The following is a 15560-nucleotide window of genomic DNA, read 5'->3' as shown; positions in this document are numbered from 1 at the left end:
GCTGGGGCTGCAGTCCTACACCACGTATGGCCTGGAGCTGACACGCGTCACCGTGGTGGACACGGACATGCGGGTGGTCTACGATACCTTCGTCAAACCTGACAACGAGATCGTTGACTACAACACCAGGTGCGCTGGCCCCCCAGCCACCCAGGCCCCCTGCCCCCCTCCCCACACTGACCAGCCGGCCCTTCCTTTCAAGGCCAAGCCCACCCACGGCTCCCAAGTTTGGGCTCCCACATTGGGGCCCCTGCGTTGGGGCTCCGGCGTTGGGGCTCCTGCCTTGGGCCCCGCCAGCCCCCTGCAGGCTCCAGCCCCACTCACCTACGGCGCTCCCCCAGGTTCTCGGGAGTGACCGAGGCTGACCTGGCAGATACGAGCATCACGCTGCGGGACGTGCAGGCCGTCCTGCTCAGCATGCTAAGTGCTGACACCATCCTCATTGGGCACAGCCTGGAGAGCGACCTGCTGGCCCTGAAGGTAAGGCTGTGTCCCCAGCCTCAGCGCTGTGGGTCTCCGTGGCTCTGCCTGCTCTGAGCCGAGGACCCCAGGTCCTTCCGCCCCCCAGCCCTCCTGGGCCCCCCAGCCCCCTCCTGGGTCCCCCAGCCCCCTCGGGCCCCCCAGCCCCCGTGTGATCTGGGAGGCGGAGGGGCTGGGCCATCCCGGGCCATGCCGCCATCCAGAGCCCGCCCCCCACCTGCCGGCCCGCAGGTCATCCACAGCACGGTGGTGGACACGGCCGTGCTCTTCCCGCACCGCCTGGGCCTTCCCTACAAGCGCTCCCTGCGGAACCTCATGGCCGACTACCTCAGACAGATCATCCAGGACAACGGTGAGCGCCCGCCTACCTGCCCGCCCGTGCCCTCCCCTTCACGCCCCTCCTCTTCCCTTCCCACTCCGCGTTCTCCTCGCCTCGTCCAGTTCCACCCCAGCACCCCACCCTAGACCCTCCACACCCTGCTCGCCCCACCCTGCCCTCCTCGCCCCGCCCACCTGATAGCCCCGCCCCACTCTCCCGGCCCCACCCAGTCCCGCCCCGCCCCACTCTACTCACCCTTTCCGAGCCCCGTTCACCCCGCCCACCTACTAGCCCCGCCCACTCTCCCGGCCCCGCCCTCCCCACCCCACTCTACTCACCCTTTCCTACCCCCGTTCGCCCCGCCCACCTGGTAGTCCCCGCCCACTCTCCCGGCCCCGCCCAGTTCCGCCCCACCCCGCCCCTCCTGCCCGCGGACCAGTGACCCCCCCCCTCCAGCGGACGGGCACAGCTCCAGTGAGGACGCCAGCGCCTGCATGCACCTGATGGTCTGGAAGATCCGAGAAGACGCCAAGACCCAGCGGTGACCCCGCCCGCCCGCCCGCCCACCGGCCCCACCGCCCGCCGTCCTAGCCCGCCCGCCTCCGAAACAGTGCAATAAAGCTCGAGAGTTAACCCTGTACCCCACCTCGCAAAGCCACGGAGACAGACCCACCGGGCGCGACGACATCTCCAGAGAACAACGCCGGAGCTGACCCGGCCTCTGTCCCTGGCCTCCGGCCTCTGCCCCTGGCCTCCGGCCTCTGCCCCTGGCCTCCGGCCTCTGCCCCTGGCCTCCGGCCTCCGGTGGCTGCTGCTGACTTGACCGGCCACGGGGCAGGACGGACCCGCCGCCAGCCCGCCCTGCACCCCCTCTGAGCCAGGTCCTAATTTCGTGCCCAGAGGCAGTGCGCCCCAACCTGCCTCTGTCCCTTTTTATGTGATGTGGAGGGTGGGGGGTAGGGGGTGGGTGGGCCAGTTTGTCCCGGGATTCTTTGAGACGGGTTGTCTTTTTTTATTTTGTATTGTTATTTTTATTATTTTTAATTTAAACCGATGGCTTGCATAGTCGTCGTCCCCCCACCTGGAGGAGCCGCCCCCCGGGCCCGCCTCCTGGGGATGGGTGGGTGGGGTGTGCGTGAGATCCAGGCCAGGGGCCCGGGAGTAGTCTGCCCATACCGCACCCCGAAAGCCTCTCGCTGCCGGGATGTATGTCCTCACGCAGGCAAGGAGCTTCCAGGGCGTTTGGGGCCAGGCGGGCACCTCTACCCTCTCCCCCCAGCCTACCTGGGCTTTTGGGGCCTCTCAGAACCTGGGCGGCTTTTCCTGGGCCCCCAGGCCCCACCGGCCTCTGACACTGTCTTCCGGAGCCCTTCCTTCCTGCCCTTCCCCTCCAGCAGGCTGCCTGGAGAGCCCACAGCCCACCTGGTGCCCGGTCTCCCTCCCCGATGCGGGCAGGGACAGAATAAATGTTTGTATGGATTTTAGAGCTCCTGCGTTGTGGTGGTAGTCTCCGTGCCTGTGGGGTCACTGTTCCCAAAACCAGGGCCAGCCCCGCTGCAACGGGGAAGATGGAGAGGTGAGATCCCATTAGCCTCCAGCACCCTGGGTGCCCCACCACTCTAATGGGGTCCCCACATGCTGGGCCAGACCCAAGCCTGGGGCTCAGACTCCCCGGCCCCTCTGGGGGGTGGAGGGCCACCCTGTAAGTGGGGCTGCCCTGCTTGCCTGGGGGGGCTAGACTCAGGGCTGCAGGGCAGGCTCCTGGAGTGTGTAGCCCCCCTTATGGAAACCCGAAGAGTGAGTGCCTGCTGAGGTCTGAGGAGCTAATACAAAAGGGGCAGGGGGCTGCTGCCTGCTCCACTGATGGGGCTGAGCAGTGCCAGAACCTTAGCGGAATTGGGCCTTCACTTATGAGCTGTGTCGGCTCATGGGGGGCGGGAGGGTCAGGGGTGTTTAGGCCTCTGCTTTTTATTTATCGAACGTCATAAACGCCAAGCCCTTGAGATCTGTGCAGGGTGTACACAGAAGGGGGGGGTTGTTCTTGGTTCGGCAGATCCCTGCCTCTGCTGGACTCAAGGGGGCTGCTCCTTGTAACCAGTTGTCTCTTTTCCCTCTTTTCTGTGAAAGAGTTGTCTTCTACATAAATGTGCCGGGAGGTTCACAGAAGCCCTATTTCTGTGAGGTGACTGCCTCCGCCTCCCCAAAAACACCTAGAGGCCAGACAGGTTGTGGGTGGTGGGGGAGTTCCCCACAAGGGAGCTATGCAAGTCAAGGCGGGTAGTCTGTGGGCCCAGGGCCTGCCCTCGTCCCAGCGTCACAGGACTTCTTTCAGCTTGCTAAGCCGGTGGGCTCTTGGCAGCCTCGGGGCCTTTGCACACCGGTGACCTTCTCAGTGCCCAGGAGAAAGGTCGCTGGACGCTCCTCTTCACAGCTGCATCCAGATCTGTCAAGCCTACTAGAACAATTTGTTCAACACCCCCTTCTCCCCCGCCGGTCCTTCCTCATTATTCACCATGTCCCCAGTGTCCAGCACAAAGCTGGCACCCAAAAGCCAAAAACCCACTGCTGTCGAGTCGATTCCGACTCACAGCCACCCTGTAGGGCAGAGCAGAACTGCCCCATAGAGTTTTCAAGGAGCCCCTGGCAGATTCGAACTGCTGACTTCTTGGTTAGCAGCCTTAGCACTTAACCACTACACCACCAGGGTTTCCAGAGCTGGCACCGTAACCAGTAAACCAGTTGCCTTCCAGTCCACTCTGACTCAAGGTGTTTCAGCGCTCAGGTTTCTGCATAAGGGTTTTCAATGGCTGAGTTTTCAGCAGTAAGTCGCCAGGCCTTTCTTTCGAGGCGCTTCCAGGTGAACTCGAACCTCCAACCTTTTGATTAGCTGTCGAGCGTTAAGTGTTCGCACCACCCGGAGAGGCCGCTGGCATCTTAGGCGGTGTGTAAATGTTGGTTGAATGAATGAAAAAGATAGAACCCCCGGCGGCAAAGCTCCACGGGAGGCTCCGCAGGCCCCGCGTTCTGTCCCCTCCTCGCCCTCTGAGGCCCCGCCTTCTGCCCTTGTCCCCGCCCCACCGGAGACCCCGCCTCCCGCCAGGCCTGGCCCCGCCCCCAGCCCAGACGGACCTTCTACCCTGGCCCCGCCCCGAGGCCCCGCCCCTCGCGGAGACCAGTCTTCAACCTTGGCCCCGCCCCGAGGCCCCGCCCCCTAGCGGGGACCAGTCGTCAACCTTGGCCCCGCCCCGAGGCCCCGCCCCTCGCGGGGACCCGTCTTCAACCTTGGCCCCGCCCCGAGGCCCCGCCCCTCGCGGGGACCCGTCTTCAACCTTGGCCCCGCCCCGAGCCCCGCCCCTCGCGGGACCAGTCGTCAACCTTGGCCCCGCCCCGAGGCCCCGCCCACCCTGCGCGACCCGGTCCCCGCGCTCGTGCCGCCCGTTTCGGGCCCGTTGGCGCCGGGCCAACAGCTCCACCAGCTCGGCCGCCCTGGACACCCGCGGCCCGGCCCGGCCCGCGCAGGTGAGCGGCGGCCAGACCCCTGCTGTGGTCCCCGGGCGCCCTCACACCCTCCCTGGGCTCTGCCCGGCCTGAGGGCTGGGGTGGCAGCGGCGGAGGAGCGGGCGGCCCTGGGGGTTCGTGCGCGTCGGGGCTCGGGATGGGAGGGCGGAGAGGGCCGTGTCCTCTGGGCCTGGGTCCCTCCGGCCAAGGGGCACCCGGGGGCTGCGCTCTGTGTGGGAAAACGTGAGGCTCCGATTAGCTGAGGGTGGGGGCGAGCGGGAAGCGGGGCCGCGTGGGTGTGTGCTCCCCTAGACAAGTCCTGGGTGGGTTCCAACCCCTGAGCACGACCCACCCCAGTCCTAGTCTCCACCCTGGCTGAGTCTCCCCCAGCTCGGTGTCTGCCTTGGGCCTCAGTTTTCCTCATCTGCTGAATGGGCAATAGCCCTCCTCAGCCTCCCAGAGCTGGCCCAGTGCCAGGCCCTCCCTCTAGCATGGGGCTTTGGGGGCACGATGACTCAGACGTCAGCACCCTGGCCCTAAGAGGTTTGGGGTTCAGCAGGCAATCCAGACCGGGAAGGGGTGGATGGGAGAGGGTGGTGATCAGAGCTGTTATGGGGGACCCCCCAGGCAGCGCAGGAGCCCACAAGAGAGGCCGGGTCCAGCCTGGAGGGCCAGGGATGTCTGAGTTGAGACCAGAAGGGTGAGGAGGCAATGGCCAGGCACGCGGAAACAGGGCTTCTGGCAGAGGGCATGGGAGGAGAGCTGGGAGGTACTGGCAGTCAGAGCAGCCGGAGAGCTGAGAGGTCATTGGAGGTGGCAGGCTGCCATGGAGGATGGTTTGTACCAGCCCCTAGGGGCCAAACCAGGGTCCCCTCTTTGCAAAATGAGACTCAAGACCAGGCGAGACAACGAGACCACCAGCAGGAAGGCTCCAGCCTCTGCAAAAGATGTGCTGCCCACCTGTCTCCCTGTCACTGCTTGTTGGGGTGGCTCCTGCCCCCAGATCACACCCAGGACTCCCAGAGCAGCCTGCGAGATATCATGCATAACCCTGGGGCCCCATGGAGTCAATTGACAAACATGTCCTGAGCACCTAGCTGATGCCAGGCTCTGGGCTCGTCCCGGGGTACTGCATGGGGAGTGGGGCAGAAGGAACGGCCAGGAGACCAGGGAAGAGGGAGATGTGGTTATCCCAGTAGCAGGCGATGGGGTCTCGGGCCTCGGGGTGAACGTGGGTGGAGAGCAGGGACTGGCGTCGGGGTGCTGAGTGGTGGAACACTGCTGTAGTGGGGACAGGTGAGGCAGCCTTGGGTTGCCAGCCAGGGGCCATTGCAGGTTTGGGATCAGCCTGGGCCAGGCAAGCTGCAGGTGGATGTGGGAGGCGTCATTTTAGAGAGGGTCCCTTCTAGGCCGAGAGCTGAGACCACTGCTGTGAACCGTCCTGGCCTCTCTCCCCCACCAGCTCCACCAGCATGGACACCCTCAACTACCAAGATGTTTTTGAAGAAGATGAGAACTCAGGTGTGTGCCCTGGGGCTGAGGGCAGGGCAGGGAAAGTGAGGGGACATTGAGAGGTGTGGCTAGTAGGGCCATGGCTGAAGTGGGGGGACTGGGGAGACCCACCCCCCAGCCCATGATGACAGCGTGGGGTTCTCATATGCTTACAAACAGTTCAAACCCTAGTACTGAATCATCAGCTCAGGGCTTGGAGGCTGCAAGTCCGAAAGATCTGGACTGCCCTGCTGAGTGTGTGGCCTCGCACACTTCACAGCCCACAACCTAGGCTCAGTTTGCCCCATCTATGAAATGGGCAGACTTTGATGGGTGCTGTTATCTGAGTCTTTGGGAATGGCTCACAGCGTGGGGTGGCGGGGGATCAGGGCCGTGGTCCAGATCCATTTGTGTGTCCTGAGCGCCTACGAGTGCAGGGACCAAGGTGTCCCCCACCCTACCCCCAGGTACTTGCAGCCCCCTCCACCCCTGTCCCATTTGTTTACCGGTTTCTGCGTCCCTGGCCGTGAGCTGGGCATCCCCAGCGTCCGGGTTCCCAGGGGGCCCATTAGTCCTCCTTCGGGGTGTTGTTAGAGGGTGTTTGTCTCAGGCCCCACGCTGCCCTGTTCTCACTTCAGCATTCACCTGGGAGGTGAAGGCCAACAACCGGTACTACCACTGGCAGTTCAAGGAGAAGGTCTTCCTGTGCTGCCAAAGGAACAAGTACAAGGTGGGTGCCACCCCGCCTGGCCCAGGTCCAAACGCAGCCCAGCCACAGGTTGGCAGTAGGCACCCCTGGAGGCTTTGCTTCCTCTTCCCCAGAGCTGGCCCTGCCCTACCCCCACAGGGCTGCAGGGATCCACTCGCCATCACCCCCAGGGCCACCTTCAGGGTCTTGCTCTTTGCAGTACCCGAGTCTGCCTGTAACTGGTGTTTGCTTGATGTTCTCATTTCAGACTTGAGCACTGTGGCCCAGAGGTGGTTGAGTCATGGCCATCTCCTCTGCCATCCTCAGCTCACGTGAAAATAAGTTAACGCCCAGCCCTTAGAATGCGAGATGTCCAACTGGGTGCTAACTGGGACACCCTGTGTGTGTCCCAGTTTGAGACATGCCTTGGCCAGCGTTCGAGGAGCCTTTGCATGCAGTAGGGGTTCAGTGAACGCTGGACTGAGGCCTGGCATTCAGCAGGCCTCAATTAATGCTGTCTTGAGGCCTTGCATGCAGTAGGTGCTCAATTAATGTTGACTTGAGGCCTTGCATTCTATAAGCACATCATTAATGCTGGCTGAGGTCTTACATTGTGCAGGCCCAGTTCAAGGCCTCACGTTTAATAGATACCAGTTAATGCTGACTAGAGGCTTAGTAGTCAGTAGTCACTCACTATTGGGTTGAGGCCTTGCATTCAGCAGGCAGTCAGTAAATGCCAGTTCAAGACCTCGCTTCAATAAGCACATAATTAGTGTTGGCCTGAGGTCTTACATTCAACAGGTGCTTAGTAAACGCTACCTTGAGGCCTGGCATTGAGTAGGTGCTCAATCAACATTGGCTTGAATGTTGGAACCCTTCCATTCAGCAGACGCTCAATAAATACTAGCTTAAGGCATTGCACCCAGTAGATACTCAATTATTGCTGACCTGAGGCCTTAACATTCAGTACAGTGGGCTCTCAGTATCCATGGGTTCGGTGTCAGCGGATTCAATCAAGGCTTGAGAATGGTCGGGGGTGGTGGGGAAAGAAAGCTGCAGAAAGGAAAACTTGAATTGCAGTGCGGGGAGCACTAAGCAGAACTGAGGGGAAGGGAGTGATGGATGTGCGGGCACCCCCTGCTGGAACTGAGGGGAAGGGAGTGATGGATGTGCGGGCACCCCCTGCCGGGGCCTCTGGCAGTCTCTCAGACCTCAGGCCTCTCCAGCACTCCTTGGAGCTCTGCTCACCCTGTGTCCTTTGTTCTCTACTTGTGCTGAAGTGCTCAAAGCAATCCCTCGAAGGCTAAGCAGGAGCGTCAAGTGCTATTTACATAGCACTTTACAACTATTTTCATAGCATTTACATGGTATTAGGTCTTGTAAGTAATCTGGAGATGATTTAACATATATGGGAGGATGTGCTTAGGTTATGTGCAAATACCATGCCATTTTATAGCAGGGACTTCAGCATCCTTGGATTTTGGTTTCTGCGGGGGTCTTGGAACTAATCCCTCGCCGACACCAAGGGACGGCTGTAGTCACTCAATGTTGGACTGAGGCCTTGTATTCAGCAGGCACTCAATAACCTCTGGCTTGAGGCCTTGCATTCAGAAGATGTGTGATTAATGCTGGCTGCCCCAGAGTTCTTACCCTCACTAGGATTGTAACGGCGGCCTTTTGCGCCCGTAGCCCCAGAGGGTGCAGGGTGAGGCCAGCTGTGGTGGGGCGGGCAGCGGGCTCCTCGGCCGGGGCAGTGCCCCATGCCAGCTGGCCCCCGGGGACTGCTCTCATTCCAGACCAACGTCATTCACACAGCCAAGTATAGCGTCTTCTCCTTCCTGCCGCTGAACCTGTATGAGCAGTTCCACCGCGTATCCAACCTCTACTTCCTCCTTATCATTATCCTACAGGTGGGTGGGGGCAGCCTCAGGGGCACGTTCTCTCTGCCCTGGGGCTCCCCAGGGCACCTCCATGAAGTGCCACCTCCTCCAGGAAGCCCTCTCTGACCCCCTTTCTGGACATCACTTGGAAGACAAGGGCGACTGAATAGTGTGTTTATTTGTGTGGTTGGAGGTTTAATGTCCAGCTCCCCACAGCAGGAGCCTTCATTTTGGGGGCCTGGCACACACAAGACACTCAATATATGTTGAATGATGATGGGTGGATGGATGGAACCCCCAGGTAGGAGGAGGACACCCTCTCTGGGACCCTCTGGCCCCCCGGGCTGAATGTGGCCTTGGCCGCCTGGCTCCCTTGGCCCCCTGTCTGCTGACCGGCTTCAGAGAACCCTGAGGAAGGAGGGGTAGTCTGGGTCCGGGTGGCAGCAAGCATCCAACCTGGGCCCCTCCCTCTCTGGGGGTGGGTGCTGTTTCCAGGGCCCCCCATCCCCACCCAGCATCTCATTTCTGCTCTGGATAAAGGGAGACTCTGCTTTTATCCATTAACCTGAAAAACATTTATCGGGTGCCTACTGTGTGCAGCCCCAATGTTAGGTGGCTGAGTGTCTGGTGGGGGTGACTGTCATTGAAGGGAGAGGACTACAGGGATGGGGAGGGGTGAGGGACAAGCTTGGGGCTCGGTAGGGCTTCCTGGAGGAGGTGATGTGGGATGGATAGAGGATTAGAGGGCATGGTCCCAAGGTTGGTGTGTGGGGAGATGGCCAGAGCAGGACCGAAGTAGTCAGTGGGTGGGTCACACAGATGCCAGGAGGAGAGGCAAACCCAGGCTCGGCGGGAGGGTGGGGCATAGTGGTCAGGGGAGGCCTCCGGAAGGGTCTGGTGTGACCTGCCTGTCTACATCAGGGAATCCCCGAGATCTCCACGCTGCCCTGGTTCACACTCTTTGCCCCGCTGGTCTGCCTGCTCACCATCCGTGCTGCCCGCGACCTGGTGGACGACATCGTGAGTGGGCCGCAAGGCCGGCGTGGGCTGGGGGAGCCACTGGCCACAGAGCTCGGGCTTCAACGGCCACGTTGGGCAGGTGGGAGGGTAGCTCCGGTGGCCACGTTGTCTTGGCACCAGTGTCAAGAATGCCTAGGCGGCCATATTGTTTCCTAGCTGTGTTCTTTGGTAGCCGGGAAGGGCACGTACTTGTATGGCTCCAATGGCTGTTGGATCGGCCAGTCGTGGTGGGGGGGTGCTGGAACAGTTTCAGGCAAAGTGGGATGAGCTGGACGGCCTGTCAGCCATGTGGCCTTGGTGGCCACTGTACTTTGGTGACCTTGTTGGGCAAGGTGCCTATCAACTCCATCAGCCATCTTGTTTAGATGGCCATTGTTTCTGATTTTGTTTTTCCTCACAATTTTGCATCCTTTATTTCAAATCTTTAAAATTCTCTTTTTGGTAAATATATATGTAATGAGACATTTGTGGTGGCTGTTGCCTTTTGGTGGTAGCCATGGTGCACAGGTGCCCGGGGCTCTGTCAGCCATGCTGTTTGGGGGCCACGGTGCTTTGGTGGCCATATTAGGGAGATGGTTTGGGGCCATACCGTGTGGCCAGCGGAACCTGCGCTCCTCTTGCTAACAGCAACCGATCAGGCATACCTCACCCCTGTGGTCCCTGGACAGATACAGCGTGGGGTGGGGTTGATTGACTGGGACACCTTGGTTCCTTCCTGCCTCCTTGTGAGCAGAGACTGCTGGTCAGCCTGGGTGTGGCTGTGGGTGTGGCCAGGAGTGTGGCTCAGGCGTGGGCCAGGAGAGTGGGAAGTCCATCTTTCTGACCCTCCCTCTCTGCCCAGGGACGGCACAGGAGCGACACTGCCATCAACAACAGGCCCTGCCAGATCCTAGTGGGGAAGAGGTGAGGCTGGGGCAGTGGGGATGGTGGGGTGCCCCCAAAGTGTCCATTGCCTTCAATGCCCCTGAAGTCCTGGTTGAGTCTGACAGAGGACCCTGGATGGCATTTATTAGACATCGTCTGCCTACCAGGCTTGGAGCCAGCCCTGTAATGAGAGTGAAGAGGCCAAGGGTTAGATTCTTAGCTCTTGGGGTCTCCGAGTTTATCTGAGGGGGAAGGACCCAGAGGTCACTGGGCAGGACTGTGGAGTCATGAGGAAGGTGGAGGGATATCAGGGAGGCTTCCTGGAGAGGCAGGGAGCTGAGGGAGGCTGGAAGGGGGAACAGAAGCCTAGGGGTGAGAACTCATCAACCCCCGGCCCAGCCATGATCCCACGCTGCCCTGCTGCCCCATTCATCCATCCATTTATGCACTCATCCATCTATCCATCCATCATCCATCATTCGTCTACCCATTTACTATCCTTTCCTCCATCCGTCCATCATCCATCCATCTATCCTTTTATTCATCATCTATCCATCCATCCACCATGTGTCCATCCATTTATCATCCATTATCTATCTTTGAATTCAGTCCACCCACCCATTCACCATAATCCATCCATCACTCATCCACCATCCATCTGGAGAGGCAGGGAGGCAAAGGAAGCTGGGAGGAGGAATTCGTCACCCTCCTGGCCCAGGCATGATCCCACCCTGCCCATCTGTTCCATTTGTCCCTCCCTTTATCCACCCATCCCTCTATCCATCCATCCACCCATCCATCCATCTATCCATCAATCCATCCATCGTCCATCCAGCCATCAGTCCATCTACCATCCATGCGTCTACCCAACCATCCATCCATCCATCCATCCATCCATCCATCCATCCATCCATCCATCCATCCATCCATCCATCCATCCATCCATCCATCCATCCATCCATCCATCCATCCATCCATCCATCCATCCATCCATCCATCCATCCATCCATCCATCCTTTCTTCCACCCGAGTTGGGCCAGTGCAGGGCAGTGAGGGGCTTCCCCTTATGTCTGCCACCTCCCACCCTGCAGATTCCTGTGGAGGAAATGGAAGGACCTGTGCGTGGGGGACGTGGTCTGTCTGCAGAAGGACAGCATCGTTCCGGTGAGCCTGGGGCAGCCCCACCCAGGAGGACTTCCTCCCCTCCCAGCCTGCCCGTCCTGCTGCGACAGGGGCCTTGTTTCCTTCAACTGCTCCCTGCCTTCCAGGCCGACATGCTACTGCTCGCCAGCACTGAGCCCAGCAGCCTGTGCTACGTGGAAACGGCTGACATCGATGGGTAAGAGCCCCGGGATGGGAGCACAAAGCCCTGAGGAGTCAGCTTAGATATTTTGGCCATTCACCACACGAGCATTTACGGGGGCCTGCAAGGCACAGAAGTGGAGGAAACAGTTAAGCACTCGGCTGCTAACTGAAAAGTTGAAAGTTTGAGTCCACCCAGAGGCACCTTGGAAGAAAGCCTTGGCCATCTGCTTCTGAAAAATCAGCTACTGAAAATCCTGGTCACTATGAGTCAGAATCAACTCGACAACAACGGCTTTGTTTGTTTTTTTTTTTTTGAAAACCCTCTGGAGCACAGTTCTACTCTGACACACGTGGGGTTGCCAGGAGTTGGATAGACTCAATGGAAACTGGTTTTGTTTTTGTTTTTGTTTTTGCTAAGGTGCTGGGTGCTTTTCCAGCCAGTAGTGAGGGGTGGAGAGGGGGAAGAGACAACCCAAGTGTCCATCAGCAGTTGAATGGATCAACACGTGTGGTCCATCCACACCATGGAGTATTACTCAGCCGTAAAGAGAAATGAAGTGCTGATAGTGCCCCAGTGTGGGTGGGTGAACCTTGAAAACAGCATGCTCGGTGAGAGGAGCCAGACACCAAAGGACAGACATTGTCTCACCCCACTTACACGAAACATCTAGGACAGGCAAATCTATAGAGATAGAAAGTAGGTTAGGGGTTGCCAGGGGCTGGTGGGAGAGGGGGAATGGGGAGCAACTAAAGGGTGTGGAGGTTCATGTGTGGGGTGACAGAAAAGCTTTGAAAAAAGATGGCGCTGATGGTAGCACAACACGGTAAAGGTAAGCCGTGCTGCTGAACTGTGCTCTCAAAAACGGTTAAAATGCCACAGCCTCCTCTAGCCTGAGACCAGAAGAACTAGATGGTGCCCAGTGGCCACTCCCGACCGCTCTGACCAGGAGACAACAACTGAAGGTTCTGGTTAGAGTGGGAGAAAAATGTAGAACAAAATTCAAATTAATAAAAAAGACCAGACTTACTGGTCTGATACAGAGACTAGAGGAACCCCCCTAAGGCACCCTTCTAAATTGGAACTGAAGCCATTCCCGGAGGTCACATTTCAGCCAAGTAGTAGACAACAACACCCAAGGGGATTGTGCTTCTTAGAACAATCAGCAGCTATATGAGACCAAAAGGGCAACATTTGCCCAAAAGCAAAGATGAGAAGGCAGGAAGGGGCAGGGAAACCAAATGGAAACGGGAAGCCCAGCGTAGAAATGGGGAGAGTGCTGACACATTGTGGGGACTGCAACCTATGTCACGAAACAATATGAGTATGGAATACTGAGTGGGAAACTAATTTGCTGTGTAAACTTTCACCTGAAGCACAATAAAATGTCCAAAAAAATTGTTAAAATGGCAATTTTTTTTGTTGAATATATTTTACCACCAATAAAAAATTCAAACATTAAAAAAAGAATGAAGCAGAAGAAAGGACCTATCTACTCTCTCTGCACAGACATTTCTGGGGGCTCAACTGTGCACCAGGCCTCGCTGCCCAAGTGCAAGAAGGCCTGGGCTCCGGGCTCAGCTCTGTCTCTCTCTGAGCCTCGGTCTCCTGACTGGGGCCTGGCGAGCAGCAGGTGCAGGTTTGAGGGACTCTGGAAGGGGAGCTGGGGGCTCCTTGCTGGGGCGTTATCTGCTGCCGCTCCCACCTGCCTCCCGCCTTGTCACCAGGGAGACGAACCTGAAGTTCAGACAGGCCCTGGCAGTCACCCACCACGAGCTGAACAATATAAGGAAGATGGCGACCTTCCAAGGTGAGAGACCTCGAGCAGGGTGCTGTCCAGCCCTGTGAAAATTCCCCACCTCAGGGGGACTTGGCGATGGTAAGTGCTTGGCTGCTAACCTGAGGGTTGACGGTTCAAGCCCGGCCCAGCAGCCCCGCGGAAGAAAGTGCTAGTGCTCTGCTTCTGTAAAGATAACAGCCAAGAAAACCCCGTGGAGAGTTCCCTCTGCCAGCACAGGGGGTCGCCTCCAGCTGGAGCCGAATCCATAGCAGTAAACGGGGCTGTGTCCCCACAGGCACACAGTCAGCGCTCAGTAAATATCCGCTCTCCAGTTCGTTCGCCGACTCTTGGGAGTCCCTCTCTTCTCACACATTTATTGAGGGCTGACTGTGTGCCAGGTGCTGGGCTGGGCCCCAGGGTCACGGTATGCCCAAGATGGGCCTGTTACCTGCCCTCAGGGAGCTCACAGACATTAAGGCATCACTACACAGATAAGTGTCATATCCAGAGATTGGAATCCTGAGAAACGGAACAAAGTGGGGGACCCCATCTAGTTGGAGGATCTGGGAGGGCTTCCTGGAGGGATGTGAGTCTGGGGAATGCCTTCCTGGCAGAGGAAATAGCATGTGCGAAGTCCCTGAGGCTGAAGGGATTAGCTCTGGAGAATCTAGAGGAGGCCTCACGGTGGAGTTGGGCAGTGGGGGATCCCGAGAGTGTCAGAGCTGGAGGTTGACAGAAACACACCCCTCAGTTAGAGGAGAGTGGCAGGGAGCCCCGGGAAGAGGGCCAGAGCCCAGCCATGCCCATGGCCTGCTGCCGGCTCGGTCGCCCCTAGGCAAGGTGGTGTGTGAAAAGCCCAACAGCCGGATGCACAAATTTGTGGGGTGCCTGGAGTGGAAGGGCAAGAGGTACTCACTAGACAGCGGCAACATCCTCCTGCGTGGCTGCAAGATCCGCAACACAAACACCTGCTATGGACTGGTCATCTACGCAGGTACAGCTGCCCTGGGCCCTGGGGCGAGGGCTGCCCAGGTCGGGGGTGGGGCAAGAACCCCCAAGGCTGTTGATGAGAAGCCATGAAGCCAGGTCTGGGCAACGTGGGGCTCCCGGCTTGGCTTTTCTGAGCCCCAATGTCTGAAACTGTAAAAACAGACACATTGAGCTAGCACCCTTGTTTTGGCTGGAAAAAGTGGGGTTCTTACATGGAGATCAGAATTGGATGGATGGATGGCAGGATGGGCAGATGGCTGGGCAAGTGCATGGATGGATGGATGGACGGACGGACGGACGGACGGACGGACGGATGGATGGATGATGAATGCAATGAATGGATGGGTGGGTGGGTGGATCAAGGGAAGATGGATGCAAGGACAATGGATGGATGGAAGAAAGAAAAGATGAATGGATGTAAAAATGGATGGATGGGTGGAGAATGGGTGCATGGATGGGTGGATGAGTGGATGGATGGGTGGATGGATGGAGGATGGGTGGATGAATGGATGGATGGATGGGTGGGTGGATGGATGGGTGGGTGGATGGATGGGTGAGTGGATGGGTGGGTGGATGGACATGTGGATGGATGGAATGATAGTGGATGTGTGGATGGGTGCATGGGTGCATGGGTGCATGGGTGGATGGATGGAGGATGGGTGGATGGATGGATGGGTGGATGGTTGGGTGGATGGATGGATGGAGCTGGGTGGATCGATGGGTGGGTGGACTCATGGATGGGTGGATGGATTGATGGAGGATGGGTGGATGGATGGATGGAGGATGGGTGGATGGATGGATGGATGGTGGATGGATGGGTGGGTGGGTGGGTGGATGGATGGATGGATGGATGGATGGATGATGGGTGGGTGGATAGGTGGACGGATGGATGGATGGATGGAGGATGGATGGAGGGAGGATGGGTGGATGAATGGGTGGGTGGATGGATGGGTGGATGAATGGGTGGGTGGATGGATGGGTGGGTGAATGGGTGGATGGATGGATGGATGGATGGATGGTGGATGGATGGGTGGGTGGGTGGGTGGATGGATGGATGGATGGATGATGGGTGGGTGGATAGGTGGACAGATGGATGGATGGATGGAGGATGGATGGATGGATGGAGGATGGATGGAGGGAGGATGGGTGGATGGATGGAGGATGGATGGATGGATGGATGATGGATGGATGGAGGATGGGTGGATGGATGGGTGGGTGGATGGATGGGTGGATGAATGGGTGGATGG

The 15560-nt window shown here is 58.6% G+C and overlaps 2 protein-coding genes across 7 annotated transcripts in view; both read left to right on the top strand.

The window, feature by feature from the left end:
* Positions 1-1350, top strand: part of REXO1 (RNA exonuclease 1 homolog) — a 36077-nt gene extending 34727 nt beyond the window's left edge. Inside the window, exons 13-16 of one of the 3 annotated variants that reach the window (XM_049876201.1) lie at positions 14-129; positions 342-480; positions 712-832; positions 1256-1350. In XM_049876201.1, coding sequence (XP_049732158.1) covers positions 14-129; positions 342-480; positions 712-832; positions 1256-1344 — 465 coding nt within the window. In that variant the 3' untranslated portion in view covers positions 1345-1350. Of the gene's footprint in view, positions 1-13; positions 130-341; positions 481-711; positions 998-1255 lie in introns of those variants that run through there. The other 2 variants (XM_049876200.1, XM_049876199.1) reach the window with 2 other exon arrangements.
* Positions 1351-4214: 2864 nt separating this feature from the next.
* Positions 4215-15560, top strand: part of ATP8B3 (ATPase phospholipid transporting 8B3) — a 37735-nt gene continuing 26389 nt past the window's right edge. Inside the window, exons 1-10 of one of the 4 annotated variants that reach the window (XM_049876195.1) lie at positions 4243-4318; positions 5760-5818; positions 6427-6518; positions 8273-8386; positions 9278-9376; positions 10218-10279; positions 11332-11404; positions 11509-11579; positions 13271-13353; positions 14159-14317. In XM_049876195.1, the coding sequence (XP_049732152.1) occupies positions 5770-5818; positions 6427-6518; positions 8273-8386; positions 9278-9376; positions 10218-10279; positions 11332-11404; positions 11509-11579; positions 13271-13353; positions 14159-14317 (802 nt within the window). In that variant the 5' untranslated portion in view covers positions 4243-4318; positions 5760-5769. Of the gene's footprint in view, positions 4319-5706; positions 5819-6426; positions 6519-8272; positions 8387-9277; positions 9377-10217; positions 10280-11331; positions 11405-11508; positions 11580-13270; positions 13354-14158; positions 14318-15560 lie in introns of those variants that run through there. The other 3 variants (XM_049876194.1, XM_049876196.1, XM_049876197.1) reach the window with 3 other exon arrangements.

The sequence above is a fragment of the Elephas maximus genome, chromosome 3, assembly GCF_024166365.1.
Source record: "Elephas maximus indicus isolate mEleMax1 chromosome 3, mEleMax1 primary haplotype, whole genome shotgun sequence".
In the NCBI taxonomy this organism is placed as follows: domain Eukaryota; kingdom Metazoa; phylum Chordata; class Mammalia; order Proboscidea; family Elephantidae; genus Elephas; species Elephas maximus.
The sequence above is the reverse complement of the archived record's forward strand: the minus strand, read 5'-3'. Positions and strand labels throughout refer to the sequence as shown.